Source organism: Aegilops tauschii, chromosome 7, assembly GCF_002575655.3.
Source record: "Aegilops tauschii subsp. strangulata cultivar AL8/78 chromosome 7, Aet v6.0, whole genome shotgun sequence".
NCBI classification, from domain to species: Eukaryota; Viridiplantae; Streptophyta; class Magnoliopsida; order Poales; family Poaceae; genus Aegilops; species Aegilops tauschii.
In genome coordinates this window covers 11,461,272-11,477,221 of record NC_053041.3, presented here as the reverse complement: position 1 = coordinate 11,477,221, position 15,950 = coordinate 11,461,272, and the positions used below count along the sequence as shown (strand labels likewise).

Below are 15,950 nucleotides of genomic sequence, written 5' to 3'. Positions count from 1 at the left end.
AGAGATATGCTCACATATCAAACTCTTTCATCTATGGAAACACAAAAAAAAAGATTTCAGGCAAAAATGAGTAATAGAAAAGCATCATCATATGACTCACAGAAGCACGTTTTTCTTTGGTTTTCTTGTCTTGTATCTGGTCATTACATACTGATGGTGTAAGGCATCATCGTGTGCATTAACCTTAATCTTCTTCATCGTTGGCACATTGTCTGGGGAGACAGCCACCCTTTTCTTCTTTGACTGTTTACCAAGACTGTTGGACTCACCCCTCACCGCAACATTCGCCTCGGTTGTCTCGTGCAAATCCACTACTACTACACAACATTGCAACAACACAAAAAACAGAAAGAAAAATGAGAATGCAAAAAGGAAACGCACTGAGAAAACTCTTAGATAAAAAGGAGCTTGTGTTCTGAAGCAAGAAAAAACCTTGAGGTCCATCGGAGGAAGCGTTTTTGAATGAGATGGGGGACACATCAAACACAGGCCCCGGAATGTCGTTTGCCCTAGGGAGCTTTGGAGCTGTGTCAAATGTTGCGCTTGGGAGGTTGCTAGGCCTTTCAACTTGAGGAGTGTTGTCAAAGTTTGGCACTGATGGGATTGAATTCTGCACATCAGAGCTAGAAGCATTTGGTGTCTGTACATGCTTGACTGGTATGTCTACTTTTTGATTCATCCACTCATAGTCTTCGGTCCCCTCCGAGAAAAGAGCACAAGATGGGCCATCTTCCCACTCCAAGGCAGTTACCATCATTGCCTGCACCGTGCCCTGGGAAAGAACTGGTGTTTCAACCTTATCAGAAGCTCCCGAAGGATCCATGTTGCAAGCATCTTTGGGGGTCACCTTTCCGCCCTGATGTATAACTTCCTCCTGCTCCACACAATCCTTCCCATGAGAATGATTGCTACTCTCACCTTGTTGCAACGCAGCAGCCCTGGAGCGCTTAGCAACGCTTGTGCTTTGACCCGCCCCCTGTTCCGCTTCCACCCCAACCTTCTCACCTAATGCACCGGTCTCCACTACTTTGGGAGAAGCGACTACACCACCAGGTTGTGCCTTGTTCTGATCATCAGCACCTGCTTCTGCCCGGGAATCAGGATCCGATAATGGACACTTGGAAGAGTGGATAGCAATGCCTGCTGCAGTGGCTGTTGGGGTGCCAAAAGTCACCGCTCCCGTGCGCTCGACACTGTTTGTTGCAATGACTCTTGGGGCGACAAAACCTTCACTCCTGTGCTCATGGTTTGACACTGCATTGGAGTGCGCTTCCATCAACATGAGACCCAACCGCTTGCAGAAAGTTGACTGCAGGACCTGCCCAAAAGAGGTAACAACATTCTTCAACTCTGCCGTATAGAGATTTTTGTGCTTCTCATATATAGGCTTCAAGTGCAAAGGTATCTGGCACAGAAAATAAGAAACAAACAAATGGGGGTAAGCATAAATAAAAATTAAAAAGAAGATCAAAAGAACACAAAGAAGCAAAATCATGCACTAACAAAAGGTAGTGCATTTCTACCTCTAACTCTTGGCAGGAAGGGAGCGGCTGCAGCCACTCATCCAGAGAGACGCGAAACTTAGCACCTAAATCACCCTCAACACTGACTTGAGTGTTGGCTTTGTCAGCTCTATTAGTGATATTTGCCGGATGATGTTGATTCTGACCCTCACATTGCTTGTCCGCCTTCAGTACTGCATATGGCGTTTGAGACAAAGGACGATGCTGCATACAACAATCACCAGAAGAAGAAAGTAAGATGTTTATCACCGAAAGAAATCTTTAAAAAAAGGAAGATTGGGTCTGCTCTTACATTGCGCTTTCCAAAATCAACCTTCTCGAGGGTGAGCTTGTTCCTGTCAAATTCTTTAACAAGCTCAAAATCTGCATTGCACACAAAGCAAGCCCTAGGCAGCGAGTAGTTGAACGTCTCCTCACTAATCAATGACCGAGGCACATCCAGGAAATCCATGTAAATTAACTACATATATTTTTGAAAAAGAAAACAAATCAGAAGGTTGTATCGTACATATGACTGTTGCGAGCAGAATAAAATAAAATAAAGTAAAGCAAAAATATGAACCAATGAAAACATAGACAAAATGATTTGCGTTTGGCATACCACGAACATAGGTAGACAGCCGCCTATCCAGAAGCCACTTGCCCCAGCCTCCCTCTTTAGTTGGTAATTCCTCGCCTCCCTCAACGCAGTTGCCAACACATGCTCGTCCCACGCAAACTCATTCAGTTCATCCAAGTCCTTTCAAGCTAGCAAGGTAGTCCAACGAGACCATGTTGCCGGTGCCAGGAACTAGCACAAGAGCAAGGCATAAAAGAACCCAAGTCCTCTCTAAAGTAACAACATCATTATCCGATGCTTTCTTGATTACAGAAATGGATTTCTTAATTGGAGCCCTTGTGCCTTCTCGATATATGTCGCGCAGCTCGCAACGTTTGTTCCTCTTCAGCAGCTCCACTACCCTTGGTCCGGATGGGACATTAAAAAATTTGTGCACCATGTCTCTAGTGAACAATATAGTCTTCTTTTTATGGCTGACCAAAAGGCACATGTCAAATTCGAGGACGAAGAACATTGCTATGCAATTCCAAATAAAGAACATTGCAACGGAGACACACACAAAATGAAATGGGCCAGAGGGTGATTTGAAGGTACCTGAACAAAGAATGCTTAGTGTCAATTCTCATAACTACCCAGTCAATCAGCTCAAGAGGTACAGAAAATGGTCTGATCTTCAACAACGAAACAAAACTCGACTTCTCTAGCACTGCCCTCTTGTTAGCATTCAGCTCCTTCTCTGCAACCTCACGCAAACGGCTAGCTGAAAAGCGCGTTGAAAACGACCCATCGGAAGATTCATCATCATCCATTTTTGGATCACTGCAAAAAAAAGAACAAAAAGGAAATGTTCAGAACACCCATTAACAACACTAAAAGCTATAGAGAAGGAATGCATGAAAAATCTGAAACTCGTGAAAAAAATCTGAAATATACTTGGTCATTGCATGAAAATGCTGGTTGGTCATTCATTTTAGGAGGCCACATAAAAAATGCAATGTAGCATCTTCACTAACTTCTGAAAGGGAAAACCTATATAGCTATCACTAACAGATATCAAATAAAAACAAACACAAACAACTACTTCTGCAATTTCCATACAATATGGGTAAAAATCCTGGGGTAACATGTACTGCAATGCAACACAACTACCTCCTGAACAAACACAACAACAGACAAAAATACACTAAAATCTACAACTCGCAAGTACTACAAATGCAAAAAACCGTCTAATCATATCTCTGCATCATCAGACCTGCTACACACATAAAAACAGCAGAAACCGTCTGCATAAATCCACATGCAGTCGACGACATTGCAACATTAGTCGTGAGCACCATCGAAACCTGTCAAAAAAGCAGCAGCACAAACACACACATGCCATCACTGATGACCTTCAGCAAGGTGCAGTGCAAAAGACATGGAAGATTGCAACAAGCTTGAAACAGAGGCAGTTGCGAGCGCGAGATCCCGGAGAGAGTGTATGGGCTCTGGCAAAACTCCTGCTCCAGATCCAGAACAAAGACCACCCCGCCTCTCCCAAAAATAGATGTCTATCGACGAGCCCGCCCCTAAAACTCCGGCGAGCCGGCGATCCGCCTCCCCTAAAATAGATCGTCTGGCCTTTCTGTTGGAAATATGCCCTAGAGGCAATAATAAATAGGTTATTATTATATTTCCTTGTTCATGATAATCGTTTATTATCCATGCTAGAATTGTATTGATAGGAAACTCAGATACATGTGTGGATAGATAGACAACACCATGTCCCTAGTAAGCCTCTAGTTGACTAGCTCGTTGATCAATAGATGGTTACGGTTTCCTGACCATGGACATTGGATGTCGTTGATAACGGGATCACATCATTAGGAGAATGATGTGATGGACAAGACCCAATCCTAAGCCTAGCACAAGATCGTATAGTTCGTTTGCTCGGAGCTTTTCTAATGTCAAGTATCAGTTCCTTAGACCATGAGATTGTGCAACTCCCGGATACCGTAGGAATGCTTTGGGTGTACCAAACGTCACAACGTAACTGGGTGGCTATAAAGGTGCACTACAGGTATCTCCGAAAGTGTCTGTTGGGTTGGCACGAATCGAGACTGGGATTTGTCACTCCGTGTAAACGGAGAGGTATCTCTGGGCCCACTCGGTAGGACATCATCATAATGTGCACAATGTGACCAAGGAGTTGATCACGGGATGATGTGAGTTACGGAACGAGTAAAGAGACTTGCCGGTAACGAGATTGAACAAGGTATAGGGATACCGACGATCGAATCTCCGGCAAGTAACATATCGATAGACAAAGGGAATTGCATACGGGATTGATTGAATCCCCGACATCGTGGTTCATCCGATGAGATCATCGTGGAACATGTGGGAGCCAACATGGGTATCCAGATCCCGCTGCTGGTTATTGACCGGAGAACGTCTCGGTCATGTCTGCATGGTTCCCGAACCCGTAGGGTCTACACGCTTAGGGTTCGATGACGCTAGGGTTATAGGGAAAGTATGTACGTGGTTACCGAATGTTGTTCGGAGTCCCGGATGAGATCCCGGACGTCACGAGGAGTTTCGGAATGGTCCGGAGGTAAAGATTTATATATGGGAAGTCCTGTTTTGGTCACCGGAAAAGTTTCGGGTGATATCGGTAATGTACCGGGACCACTGGGAGGGTCCCGGGGGTCCACCAAGTGGGGCCACCAGCCCCAGAAGGCTGCGTGGGCCAAGTGTGGGAGGGGACCAGCCCCAGGTGGGCTGGTGCGCCCCCCACCAAGGCCCAAGCGCATGGGAGAGTGGGAGGGGGCAAACCCTAGGTCCAGATGGGCCTTGAGGCCCACCCTAGTGGCGCCCCCCCTCCTCCCCTTGGCCGCCCCCCTTGGATGGGATCTAGGGCTGGCCGCCTCCTCTTGGGGTGGGAACCCTAGAGGGGGGCGCAGCCCCCTCCCCCCTATATATAGTTGAGGTTTGGGCTGCCCAAGACACACGAGAACGTCTCTCTCTCGGCGCAGCCCTACCCCTCTCCCTCCTCCTCCTCTCCCGCGGTGCTTGGCGAAGCCCTGCGGGATTGCCACGCTCCTCCATCACCACCATGCCGTTGTGCTGCTGCTGGATGGAGTCTTCCCCAACCTCTCCCTCTCTCCTTGCTGGATCAAGGCATGGGAGACGTCACCGGGCTGCACGTGTGTTGAACGCGGAGGCGCCGTGGTTCGGCGCTTAGATCGGAATCAGCCGCGATCTGAATCGCTACGAGTACGACTCCTTCATCCACCTTCTTGCAACGCTTCCGCATCGCGATCTACAATGGTATGTAGATGCACTCCCCTTCCCCTCGTTGCTAGATTACTCCATAGATTGATCTTGGTGATGCGTAGAAAATTTTGAATTTCTGCTACGTTCCCCAACAGTGGCATCATGAGCTAGGTCTATGCGTAGTTTCTATGCACGAGTAGAACACAAAGCAGTTGTGGGCGTAGATGTTGCCAATTCTTCTTGCCGCTACTAGTCTTATCTTGTTTCCGCGGCATTGTGGGATGAAGCGGCCCGGACCGACCTTACACGTACGCTTACGTGAGACAGGTTACACCGACTGACATGCACTAGTTGCATAAGGTGGCTAGCGGGTGTCTGTCTCTCCCACTTTAGTCGGAACGGATTCGATGAAAAGGGTCCTTATGAAGGGTAAATAGAAATTGGCATGTCACGTTGTGGTTTTACGTAGGTAAGAAACGTTCTTGCTAGAAACCTATACAAGCCACGTAAAAACTTGCAACAACAATTAGAGGACGTCTAACTTGTTTTTGCAGCATGTGCTATGTGATGTGATATGGCCAGAAGATGTGATGAATGATATATGTGATGTATGAGATTGATCATATTCTTGTAATAGGAATCACGACTTGCATGTCGATGAGTATGACAACCGGCAGGAGCCATAGGAGTTGTCTTTATTTTTTTGTATGACCTGCGTGTCATTGAATAACGCCATGTAAATTACTTTACTTTATTGCTAAGCGTGTTAGCCATAGAAGTAGAAGTAATCGTTGGCGTGACAACTTCATGAAGACACAATGATGGAGATCATGATGATGGAGATCATGGTGTCATACCGGTGACAAAGATGATCATGGTGCCCCGAAGATGGAGATCAAAGGAGCAAAATGATATTGGCCATATCATGTCACTATTTGATTGCATGTGATGTTTATCATGTTTTGCATCTTATTTGCTTAGAACGACGGTAGTAAGTAAGATGATCCCTCACTAAAAATTTCAAGAGACGTGTTCCCCCTAACTGTGCACCGTTGCGAAGGTTCGTTGTTTCGAAGCACCACGTGATGATCGGGTGTGATAGATTCTAACGTTCGGATACAACGGGTGTTGACGAGCCTCGCATGTACATACATGGCCTCGGAACACATGCAAAACACTTAGGTTGACTTGACGAGCCTAGCATGTACAGACATGGCCTCGGAACACAAGAGACCGAAAGGTCGAACATGAGTCGTATAGCAGATACGATCAACATGGAGATGTTCACCGATGATGACTAGTCCGTCTCACGTGATGATCGGACACGGCCTAGTTTGACTCGGATCATGTATCACTTAGATGACTAGAGGGATGTCTATCTGAGTGGGAGTTCAATAATCATATGAACTTCATTATCATGAACATAGTCAAAAGGTCTTTGCAAATTATGTCATACGCTTTAGTTCTACTGTTTAAGATATGTTCCTAGAGAAAAATTTAGTTGAAAGTTGGTAGTAGCAATTATGCGGACTGGGTCCGTAAACTGAGGATTGTCCTCATTGCTGCACAGAAGGCTTATGTCCTTAATGCACCGCTTGGTGTGCTGAACCTCAGCGTCATCTGTAGATGTTGTGGAACATCTGACATACACGTTTTGATAACTACGTGATAGTTCAGTGCGTAATGCTAACGGTTTAGAATTGTGGCACCAAAGACGGTTTTGAAACGTCGCAGAACATATGAGATGTTCCGAAGACTGAAATTGGGATTTCAGACTAGTGCCCACGTCAAGAGGTATGAGACCTCTGACAAGTTTCTTAAGCCTGCAAACTAAGGGAGAAAAGCTCAATCATTGAGCATGTGATCAGATTGTCTGAGTACCACAATCGCTTGAATCGAGTGAGAGTTAATCTCCCAGATGAGATAGTAATGGTTCTCCATAGTCACTGCCACCAAGCTAGTAGAGCTTCGTGATGAACTATAATATATCAGGGATAGTTATGATGATCCTTGAGGTATTCGCGATGTTTGACACCGCGAAAGTAGAAATCAAGAAGGAGCATCAATTGTTGATGGTTAGTAAAACCACTCGTTTCTAGAAGGGCAAGGGCAAAAGGGATACTTCATGAAACAGCAAATCATTTGCTGCTCTAGTGGAGAATCCCAAGGTTGAACCCAAACCCGAGACTGAGTGCTTCTGTAATGAGAGGAACGGTCACTGAAGCAGTACTACCCTAGATACTTGGTAGATGAGAAGGCAGGCAAGGTCGACAGAAGTATATTGGATATACATTATATGAATGTGTACTTTACTAGTACTCCTAGCAGCACCAGGGTATTAGATACCGGTTCGGTTGCTAAGTGTTCGTAACTCGAAATAAAAGCTGCGGAATAAACGGAGACTAGCTAAAGGTGAGATGATGATATGTGTTGGAAGTGTTTCCAAGGTTGATGTGATCAAGCATCGCATGCTCCCTCTACCATCGAGATTTGGTGTTTGCGTTGAGCATGATTGGATTATGTTTATCGCAATACGGTTATTCATTTAAGGAGAATAATGGTTACTCTGTTTATTTGAATAATACCTTCAATGGTCTTGCACCTAAAATGAATCTCGATCGTAGTGATACACATGTTCATGCCAAAAGTAATGATAGTACCACATACTTGTGGCACTGCTATTTGAGTCATATTGGGATAAAACGCATGATGAAGCTCCATGTAGATGGATCTTTGGACTCACTCGTTTTTGAAAAGATTGAGACATGCGAACCATGTCTATTGGTATATATGCATGAAGAAACTCCATGCAGATGGATCATTTGGACTCACTTGATTTTGAATCACTTGAGACATGCAAATCATACCACATGGGCAAGATGACTGAAAGGCCTCGTTTTCAGTAAGATGGAACAAGAGAGCAACTTGTTGGAAGTAAAACATTTGATGTGTGCAGACCAATGAGTGCTGAGGCACGCAGTGGATATGGATATGTTCTTACTTCGCAGATGATTTGAGTAGATGCTAAGTGTATTTACTTGATGAAACACAAGTCTGAATTATTGAAAGGTTCAAGTAATTTCAGAGTGAAGTTGAAGATCGTCGTGACAAGAGGATAAAATGTCTGTGATATGATCATAGAGATGAGTATCTGAGTTACGAGTTTGGCACACAATTAAGACATTGTGGAAAGTGTTTTACAATTAATACCGCCTGGAACACCATAGTGTAATGGTGTGTCCGAACATCATAACTGCACCCTATTAGATATGGTGCTTACCATGATGTCTCTTATCGAATTACCACTATCGTTTATGGGTTAGGCATTAGAGACAACCGCATTCACTTTAAAGGGGGCACCACGCAATTCCGTTGAGACGACACCGTTGTCGTTTCTTAAAAGTTTGGGGCTGCGATGCTTATGTGAAAAAGTTTCAGGCTGATAAGCTCGAACCCAAAGCGGATAAATGCGTCTTCATAGAATACCCAAAAACAGTTGGGTATACCTCCTACTTCAGATCTGGAAGCAAAAGTAATTGCTTCTAGAAACAGGTCCTTTCTCGACGAAAAGTTTCTCTCGAAAGAATTGAGTGGGAGGATGTTGGAGACTTGATGAGGTTACTGAACCATAACTTCAACTAGTGTGTAGCAAGGCACAGGAAGTTGTTCCTGTGGCACCTACACCAATTGAAATGGAAGCTTATGATAGTGATCATGAAACTTCGGATCAAGTCACTACCAAACCTCGTAGGACGACGAGGATGTGTAATACTTCAGAGTAGTACGTGATCCTGTCTTGGAAGTCATGTTGTTGGACAACGATGAACCTATGAGCTATGGAGAAGCGATGGTGGGCCCATATTCCGACAAATGGTTAGAAGCCATGAAATCCGAGATAAATGGATCTTTGAGAAGAAGACGGACGTGGACGGTAATGTTACCGTCTATGAAGCTCGACTTGTGGCAACGAGTATTTCCACAAGTTCAAGGAGTTGACTACGATGAGATTTTCTCATCCCTAGCGATGCTTAAGTCCGTCGGGATCATGTTAGCATTAGCTGCATTTATGAAATCTGGCAGATGGATGTCAAAACAAGTTTCCTTACCAGTTTTCGTAAGGAAAGGTTGTATGTGATACAATCAGAAAGGTTTTGTCGATCCTAATGATGCTAAAAGGTATGCTAGCTCCAGCGATCCTTCCATGGACTAGAGCAAGCATCTCGGAGTCAGAATATACGCTTTGATGGAGTGATCGAAGTTTTTGGGTTTATACAAAGTTTGTTAGAAACTTGTATTTACAATAAAGTGAGAGGGAGCACTACAACATTTCTGATAAGTATATGTGAATGACATATTGTTGATCCGAAATGATGTAAAATTTCTGGAAAGCATAAAGGGTTGTTTGAAAGGAGTTTTTCAAAGGAAGACCTGGATAAAGCTGCTTACATATTGGGCATCAAGATCTATAGAGATAGATCAAGACGCCTGATGATACTTTCAAAGAACGCACACCTTGACATGATTTTGAAAGAGTTCAAAATAGATCAGCAAAGAAGGAGTTCTTGGCTGTGTTACAAGGTGTGAGTATTGAGTAAAGACTCAAGACCTGACCACAGCAGAAGAGAGAGAAAGGACGAAGGTCGTCCCCTATGTTTTAGACGTAGGCTCTACAGTATGCTATGCTGTGTACCGCACATGAAGTGTGCCTTGCCATGAGTTGGTCAAGGGGTACAATAGTGATCCGGGAATGGATCACATGGCAGCGGTCGAACTTATCCTTAGTATCTAGTGGACTAAGGAATTTTCTCGATTATGGAGGTGAAAAGGAGTTCGTCGTAAAGGGTTGCGTTGATGCGAACTTTGACACTAATCCGGATGACTCAGAGTAGTAAACCGGATTCGTATAGTAGAGCAATTATTTGAAATGGCTCCAAATAGCGCGTGGTAGCATCCACGAGATGACATAGATATTCGTAAAGCACACACGGATCTGAAAGGTTCAGACCCGTTGACTAATAACCTCTCTCACAAGCATAACATGATCAAACCAGAACACATTGAGTGTTAATCACATAGTGATGTGAACTAGATTGTTGACTCTAGTGAACTCTTTGATGTTGGTCACATCGTGATGTGACCTATGAGTGTTAATCACATGCCGATGTGAACTAGATTATTGACTCTAGTGCAAGTGGGAGACTGTTGGAAATATGCCCTAGAGGCAATAATAAATAGGTTATTATTATATTTCCTTGTTCATGATAATCGTTTATTATCCATGCTAGAATTGTATTGATAGGAAACTCAGATACATGTGTGGATACATAGACAACACCATGTCCCTAGTAAGCCTCTAGTTGACTAGCTCGTTGATCAATAGATGGTTACGGTTTCCTGACCATGGACATTGGATGTCGTTGATAACGGGATCACATCATTAGGAGAATGATGTGATGGACAAGACCCAATCCTAAGCCTAGCACAAGATCGTATAGTTCGTTTGCTCGGAGCTTTTCTAATGTCAAGTATCAGTTCCTTAGACCATGAGATTGTGCAACTCCCGGATACCGTAGGAATGCTTTGGGTGTACCAAACGTCACAACGTAACTGGGTGTCTACAAAGGTGCACTACAGGTATCTCCGAAAGTGTCTGTTGATTTGGCACGAATCGAGACTGGGATTTGTCACTCCGTGTAAACGGAGAGGTATCTCTGGGCCCACTCAGTAGGACATCATCATAATGTGCACAATGTGACCAAGGAGTTGATCACGGGATGATGTGAGTTACGGAACGAGTAAAGAGACTTGCCGGTAACGAGATTGAACAAGGTATAGGGATACCGACGATCGAATCTCGGGCAAGTAACATATCGATAGACAAAGGGAATTGCATACGGGATTGATTGAATCCCCAACATCGTGGTTCATCCGATGAGATCATCGTGGAACATGTGGGAGCCAACATGGGTATCCAGATCCCGCTGTTGGTTATTGACCGGAGAACGTCTCGGTCATGTCTGGATGGTTCCCGAACCCGTAGGGTCTACACGCTTAAGGTTCGATGACACTAGGGTTATAGGGAAAGTATGTACGTGGTTATCGAATGTTGTTCGGAGTCCCGGATGAGATCCCGGACGTCACGAGGAGTTCCGGAATGGTCCGGAGGTAAAGATTTATATATGGGAAGTCCTGTTTTGGTCACCGGAAAAGTTTCGGGTGATATCGGTAATGTACCGGGACCACCGGGAGGGTCCCGGGGGTCCACCAAGTGGGGCCACCAGCCCCAGAAGGCTGCGTGGGCCAAGTGTGGGAGGGGACCAGCCCCAGGTGGGCTGGTGCGCCCCCCCACCAAGGCCCAAGCGCATGGGAGAGTGGGAGGGGGCAAACCCTAGGTCCAGATGGGCCTTGAGGCCCACCCTAGTGGCGCCCCCCCTCTCCTCCCCTTGGCCGCCCCCCTTGGATGGGATCTAGGGCTGGCCGCCTCCTCTTGGGGAGGGAACCCTAGAGGGGGGCGCAGCCCCCCCCTATATATAGTTGAGGTTTGGGCTGCCCAAGACACACGAGAACGTCTCTCTCTCGGCGCAGCCCTACCCCTCTCCCTCCTCCTCCTCTCCCACGGTGCTTGGCGAAGCCCTGGGATTGCCACGCTCCTCCATCACCACCATGCCATTGTGCTGCTGCTGGACGGAGTCTTCCCCAACCTCTCCCTCTCTCCTTGCTGGATCAAGGCGTGGGAGACGTCACCGGGCTGCACGTGTGTTGAACGCGGAGGCGCCGTGGTTCGGCGCTTAGATCGGAATCAACTGCGATCTGAATCGCTACGAGTACGACTCCTTCATCCGCGTTCTTGCAACGCTTCCGCATCGCGATCTACAATGGTATGTAGATGCACTCCCCTTCCCCTTGTTGCTAGATGACTCCATAGATTGATCTTGGTGATGCGTAGAAAATTTTGAATTTCTGCTACGTTCCCCAACACTTTCTACTACGAATTTCTACTGCGGCCATTTCCGTATTATTTTGGAGAAGGATCGGAGGTACCTATCCTGCAGATTGTCACCGTCCATGTCTTCAGCCGCCTCCACGCGGGCCTCCTCGCGCGCCTCCCCTCGTCGACCTCGCGTCAGCTTTGCCGCCCCGGGAGCTGGACGCCGCGACGACCGTCGCATCGGAGATTTGGAGCGAGCTTGGGCGAGAGGAACGAAGGGGAAAAATGTTGCGGTGTGGGGGAAGGGGTTGCGGGTGAGACAACCCGCCGACCCGATAGACGCGTCCTCAGCTCACGTCGTGCGCTACACTGGGTTCGTCGGATCTCTCGCAATCGGACGGTGCGCGAGGAGATTTACGCGAGCGAGAAATCAGTCGGTTGGAAAGAAGCGTTTTCCATAGTTCAATGGTTTTAAAAAGAAATCTTAGACTGTACTCCTGAGAGCATGGTTAATAGTATAGCCAGCTGCTGGCTATAAGTCAGTGCCATGTTATCTACAGCCTATCTTACAGACAACATGTATAATAGTAGATCAAAAGAGTGTACTACTTTTTTATTATGTGGCCCACCTTTCATTCTCACAAAGTGTCTAGGAGCACGTGCTAGAGCTGTCTCTTCACCAAGAGCCCGCTTACCTTCTCTCTCCTCTTCTCTTTCCTCCAACTAAGCAGAATATACTAGTTTATTTTTTATAGCCCGCTGACTCAGCTCTATTATAATTGCTCTGACATACCATAGCTGCAGGAGTGCTGTCGTTTTGTGATTAGTAATTCCCAAGCAGCAATTAGCATCTAGGTCGGCTGCCCAGGCGCTCGAAACTGGACGCCTGTGGTCGCCTCAGTCTGCCTGGACCAGGCTAACAAAAGTGCTCAAGTATCCAGGCCAGGCTGGCTTCCTCAATCCCAGGACAACAAGCAAACAACTTCTCTGAAAATCCAGGCAGGCTCCAAGCCAGGCACGGCACCATGAGGACGTGAACCAAACTAACCCATAGTGGATGGGGATTAAGCGCCGACCCAAGCGGACGGACGGCTATTTTGTCAACATGATCCCAGGTATGCTCAACCAAATCATTTTGTAGCTACATGTGAGTTTTCCAATCACACATTTCATGAATAAAATGGATGAACTATTCAAACATTGCCACTCCTCCATACTCATGCACAACATTCTCACCCTCAAACTGAAACCCTTGATTGTAGATACGTTCCGGGCGCTCATCTTCTACGATCATATTATGCATGATCACACAAGCAATCATCACCTCCCACGACTTCTTGGTGCTCCAAGTCCTAACAGGATACCGAACGATACCCCATCGAGATTGCAAAATACCAAAGGCACGCTCCACGTCCTTCCTAGCACTCTCTTGCTCTTGGGCAAATCTTTTCCTCTTCTCTCCGATAGGGTTGGGGATTGTCTTCACAATAGTAGTCCACTAAGGAAAGATACTGTCACCTAGGTAGTATCCTTTGTCAAAGTTATGGCCGTTGATGGTAACATTCACCGACATGCTGTTGCCTTCGGCAAGCCTTGCAAACGCCGGTGAGCGTTGAAGCACGTTGATATCATTATGTGGTCCGGCCATGCCGAAGAAAGAGTGGAAGATCCAGAGATCTTGTGAGGCCACGGCCTCAAGTTTGACAGTGCAAGTCCTAACATGGCCCTTATACTGCCCTTGCCAAGCAGAAGGTCAGTTCTTCCACTCCCAGTGCATGCAGTCTATACTGCCAAGTATCCCCGGGAAGCCCCTGCTGGCATTCACCGCCAACAAGCGGGTTGTATCTTGAGGAGTCGGCTCTCTCAAGTGAAGGAAATATGCCCTAGAGGCAATAATAAAGTTGTTATTTTATATTTCCTTATTCATGATAAAGGTTTATTATTCATGCTAGAATTGTATTGATTGGAAACTTAAATACATGTGTGAATACATAAACAAAATACCGTGTCCCTAGGGACATGGGTTTCCTAACCATGGACATGTGTTGTCATTTGATAATAGGATCACATCATTAGGAGAATGATGTGATGGACAAGACCCATTTGTTAGCTTAACATAATGATCGTTCAGTTTATTGCTATCGCTTTCTTCAGGTCAAATACATATTCCTTCGACTATGAGATTATGCAACTCCCGGATACTGGAGAAATACCTTGTGTGCTATCAAACGTCACAACGTAACTGGGTGATCATAAAGATGCTCTAGAGGTATCTCCAAAGGTGTTTGTCGATTTGGCATAGATTGAGATTAGGATTTGTCACTCCGAGTATCGGAGAGGTATCTCTGGGCCCTCTCGGTAATACACATCATATGAAGCCTTGGAAGCAAAGTGACTAATGAATTAGTTACAGCAGGATGTATTACGGAACGAGTAAAGAGACTTGCCGGTAACGAGATTGAACTAGGTATGAAGATACTGACGATCGAATCTCGGGCAAGTGACATACCGATGGACAAAGGGAATTACGTATGTTGTCATAACGGTTCGACCGATAAAGATCTTCGTAGAATATGTAGGAGCCAGTATGGGCATCCAGGTTCCGCTATTGGTTATTGACCGGAGGGGTGTCTCGGTCATGTGTACATAGTTCTCGAACCCGTAGGGTCCGCACGCTTAACGTTCGATGACGATATAGTATTATATGAGTTATATGACTTGGTGACCGAATGTTGGTTGGAGTTACGGATGAGATCACGAACATGACGAGGAGTCTCGAAATGGCCGAGAGGTAAATATTAATATATAGGACAATGGTATTGGGACACCGGAAGTGTTTCGGGGGGTACCGGGTACTTATCGGGTCACCGGTAGAGGTTCCGGGCACCCCCGGCAAAAAATATGGGCCTTATGGGCCAAGAGGGAAAACGCACCAGCCACAAGGGGCTGGTGCGGCCCCCATATGGGTCAGCCTAAGAGGAGAAGGAAAGAGGGGAAGGGAAAGGAAAGAGTGGAATGGGATTCCCCCTTCCTTTTCTCTCCCCCTTCTTTCCTTCCCCCTCCGGCAAATTATGGTAGGGGGTGGGCCGAATTGGGGAGGAACCCCAAGTAGGATTCGGCCTACTTGGGGCGCCCCCTAGCTGCCTCTCTCCCCCTGATGACCCACAAGTATAGGGGATCAATTGTAGCTCTTTTCGATAAGTAAGAGTGTCGAACCCAACGAGGAGGAGAAGGAAATGACAAGTGGTTTTCAGTAAGGTAATGTCTGCAAGTGCTGAAATTGTAAGTAACTGAGTAGTTTGATAGCAAGATAATTTGTAACGGGCAAGTAACGATAGTAGTAACAAAAGTGCAGCAAGATAGCCCAATCCTTTTGAGGCAAAGGACAGGCCAAAACGGTCTCTTATGATAAGCAAAGCGTTCTTGAGGGTACACGGGATTTTCATCTAGTCACTTTCACCATATTTGTTTGATTTGTGTTCGGTACTTTGATAATTTGATATGTGGGTGGACCGGTGCTTAGGTGTTGTTCTTACTTGAACAAACCTCCTACTTATTATTAACCCTCCAGCAAGCATCCGCAATTACGAGAAAAGTATTAAGAATAAATTCTAACCATAGCATTAAACTTTTGGATCCAATCGGTCCCTTACGAAATAGCGCATAAACTAGGGTTCAAGCTTCTGTC

General features: G+C 45.9%; 1 protein-coding gene across 1 annotated transcript; it reads right to left on the bottom strand.

Annotated features, from left to right (window-relative positions):
- Window positions 1-10: 10 nt before the first annotated feature.
- LOC141026641 (uncharacterized) lies at window positions 11-2,006 on the bottom strand. The gene is made up of 5 exons (XM_073503479.1): window positions 1,816-2,006; window positions 1,524-1,727; window positions 433-1,405; window positions 184-317; window positions 11-31 (listed from the first exon to the last, which is right to left on the bottom strand). Exons 1-5 carry the CDS (start codon window positions 1,972-1,974, stop codon window positions 11-13), a joined length of 1,491 nt encoding a protein of 496 aa, XP_073359580.1. The 5' UTR covers window positions 1,975-2,006.
- Between the last annotated feature and the right edge of the window lie 13,944 nt (window positions 2,007-15,950).

What these genes read in the sequence shown, in the direction of transcription:
- LOC141026641 (XM_073503479.1), bottom strand. Translation starts at nt 1,974, where the DNA reads ATGGATTTCCTGGATGTGCCTCGGTCATTGATTAGTGAGGAGACGTTC. An exon ending in TTGATTTTGGAAAGCGCAAT is followed by an intron (nt 1,728 to 1,815) that starts GTAAGAGCAGAC and finishes TGTTGTATGCAG; the next exon opens with CATCGTCCTTTGTCTCAAAC. An exon ending in TTCCTCCGATGGACCTCAAG is followed by an intron (nt 318 to 432) that starts GTTTTTTCTTGC and finishes AATGTTGTGTAG; the next exon opens with TAGTAGTGGATTTGCACGAG.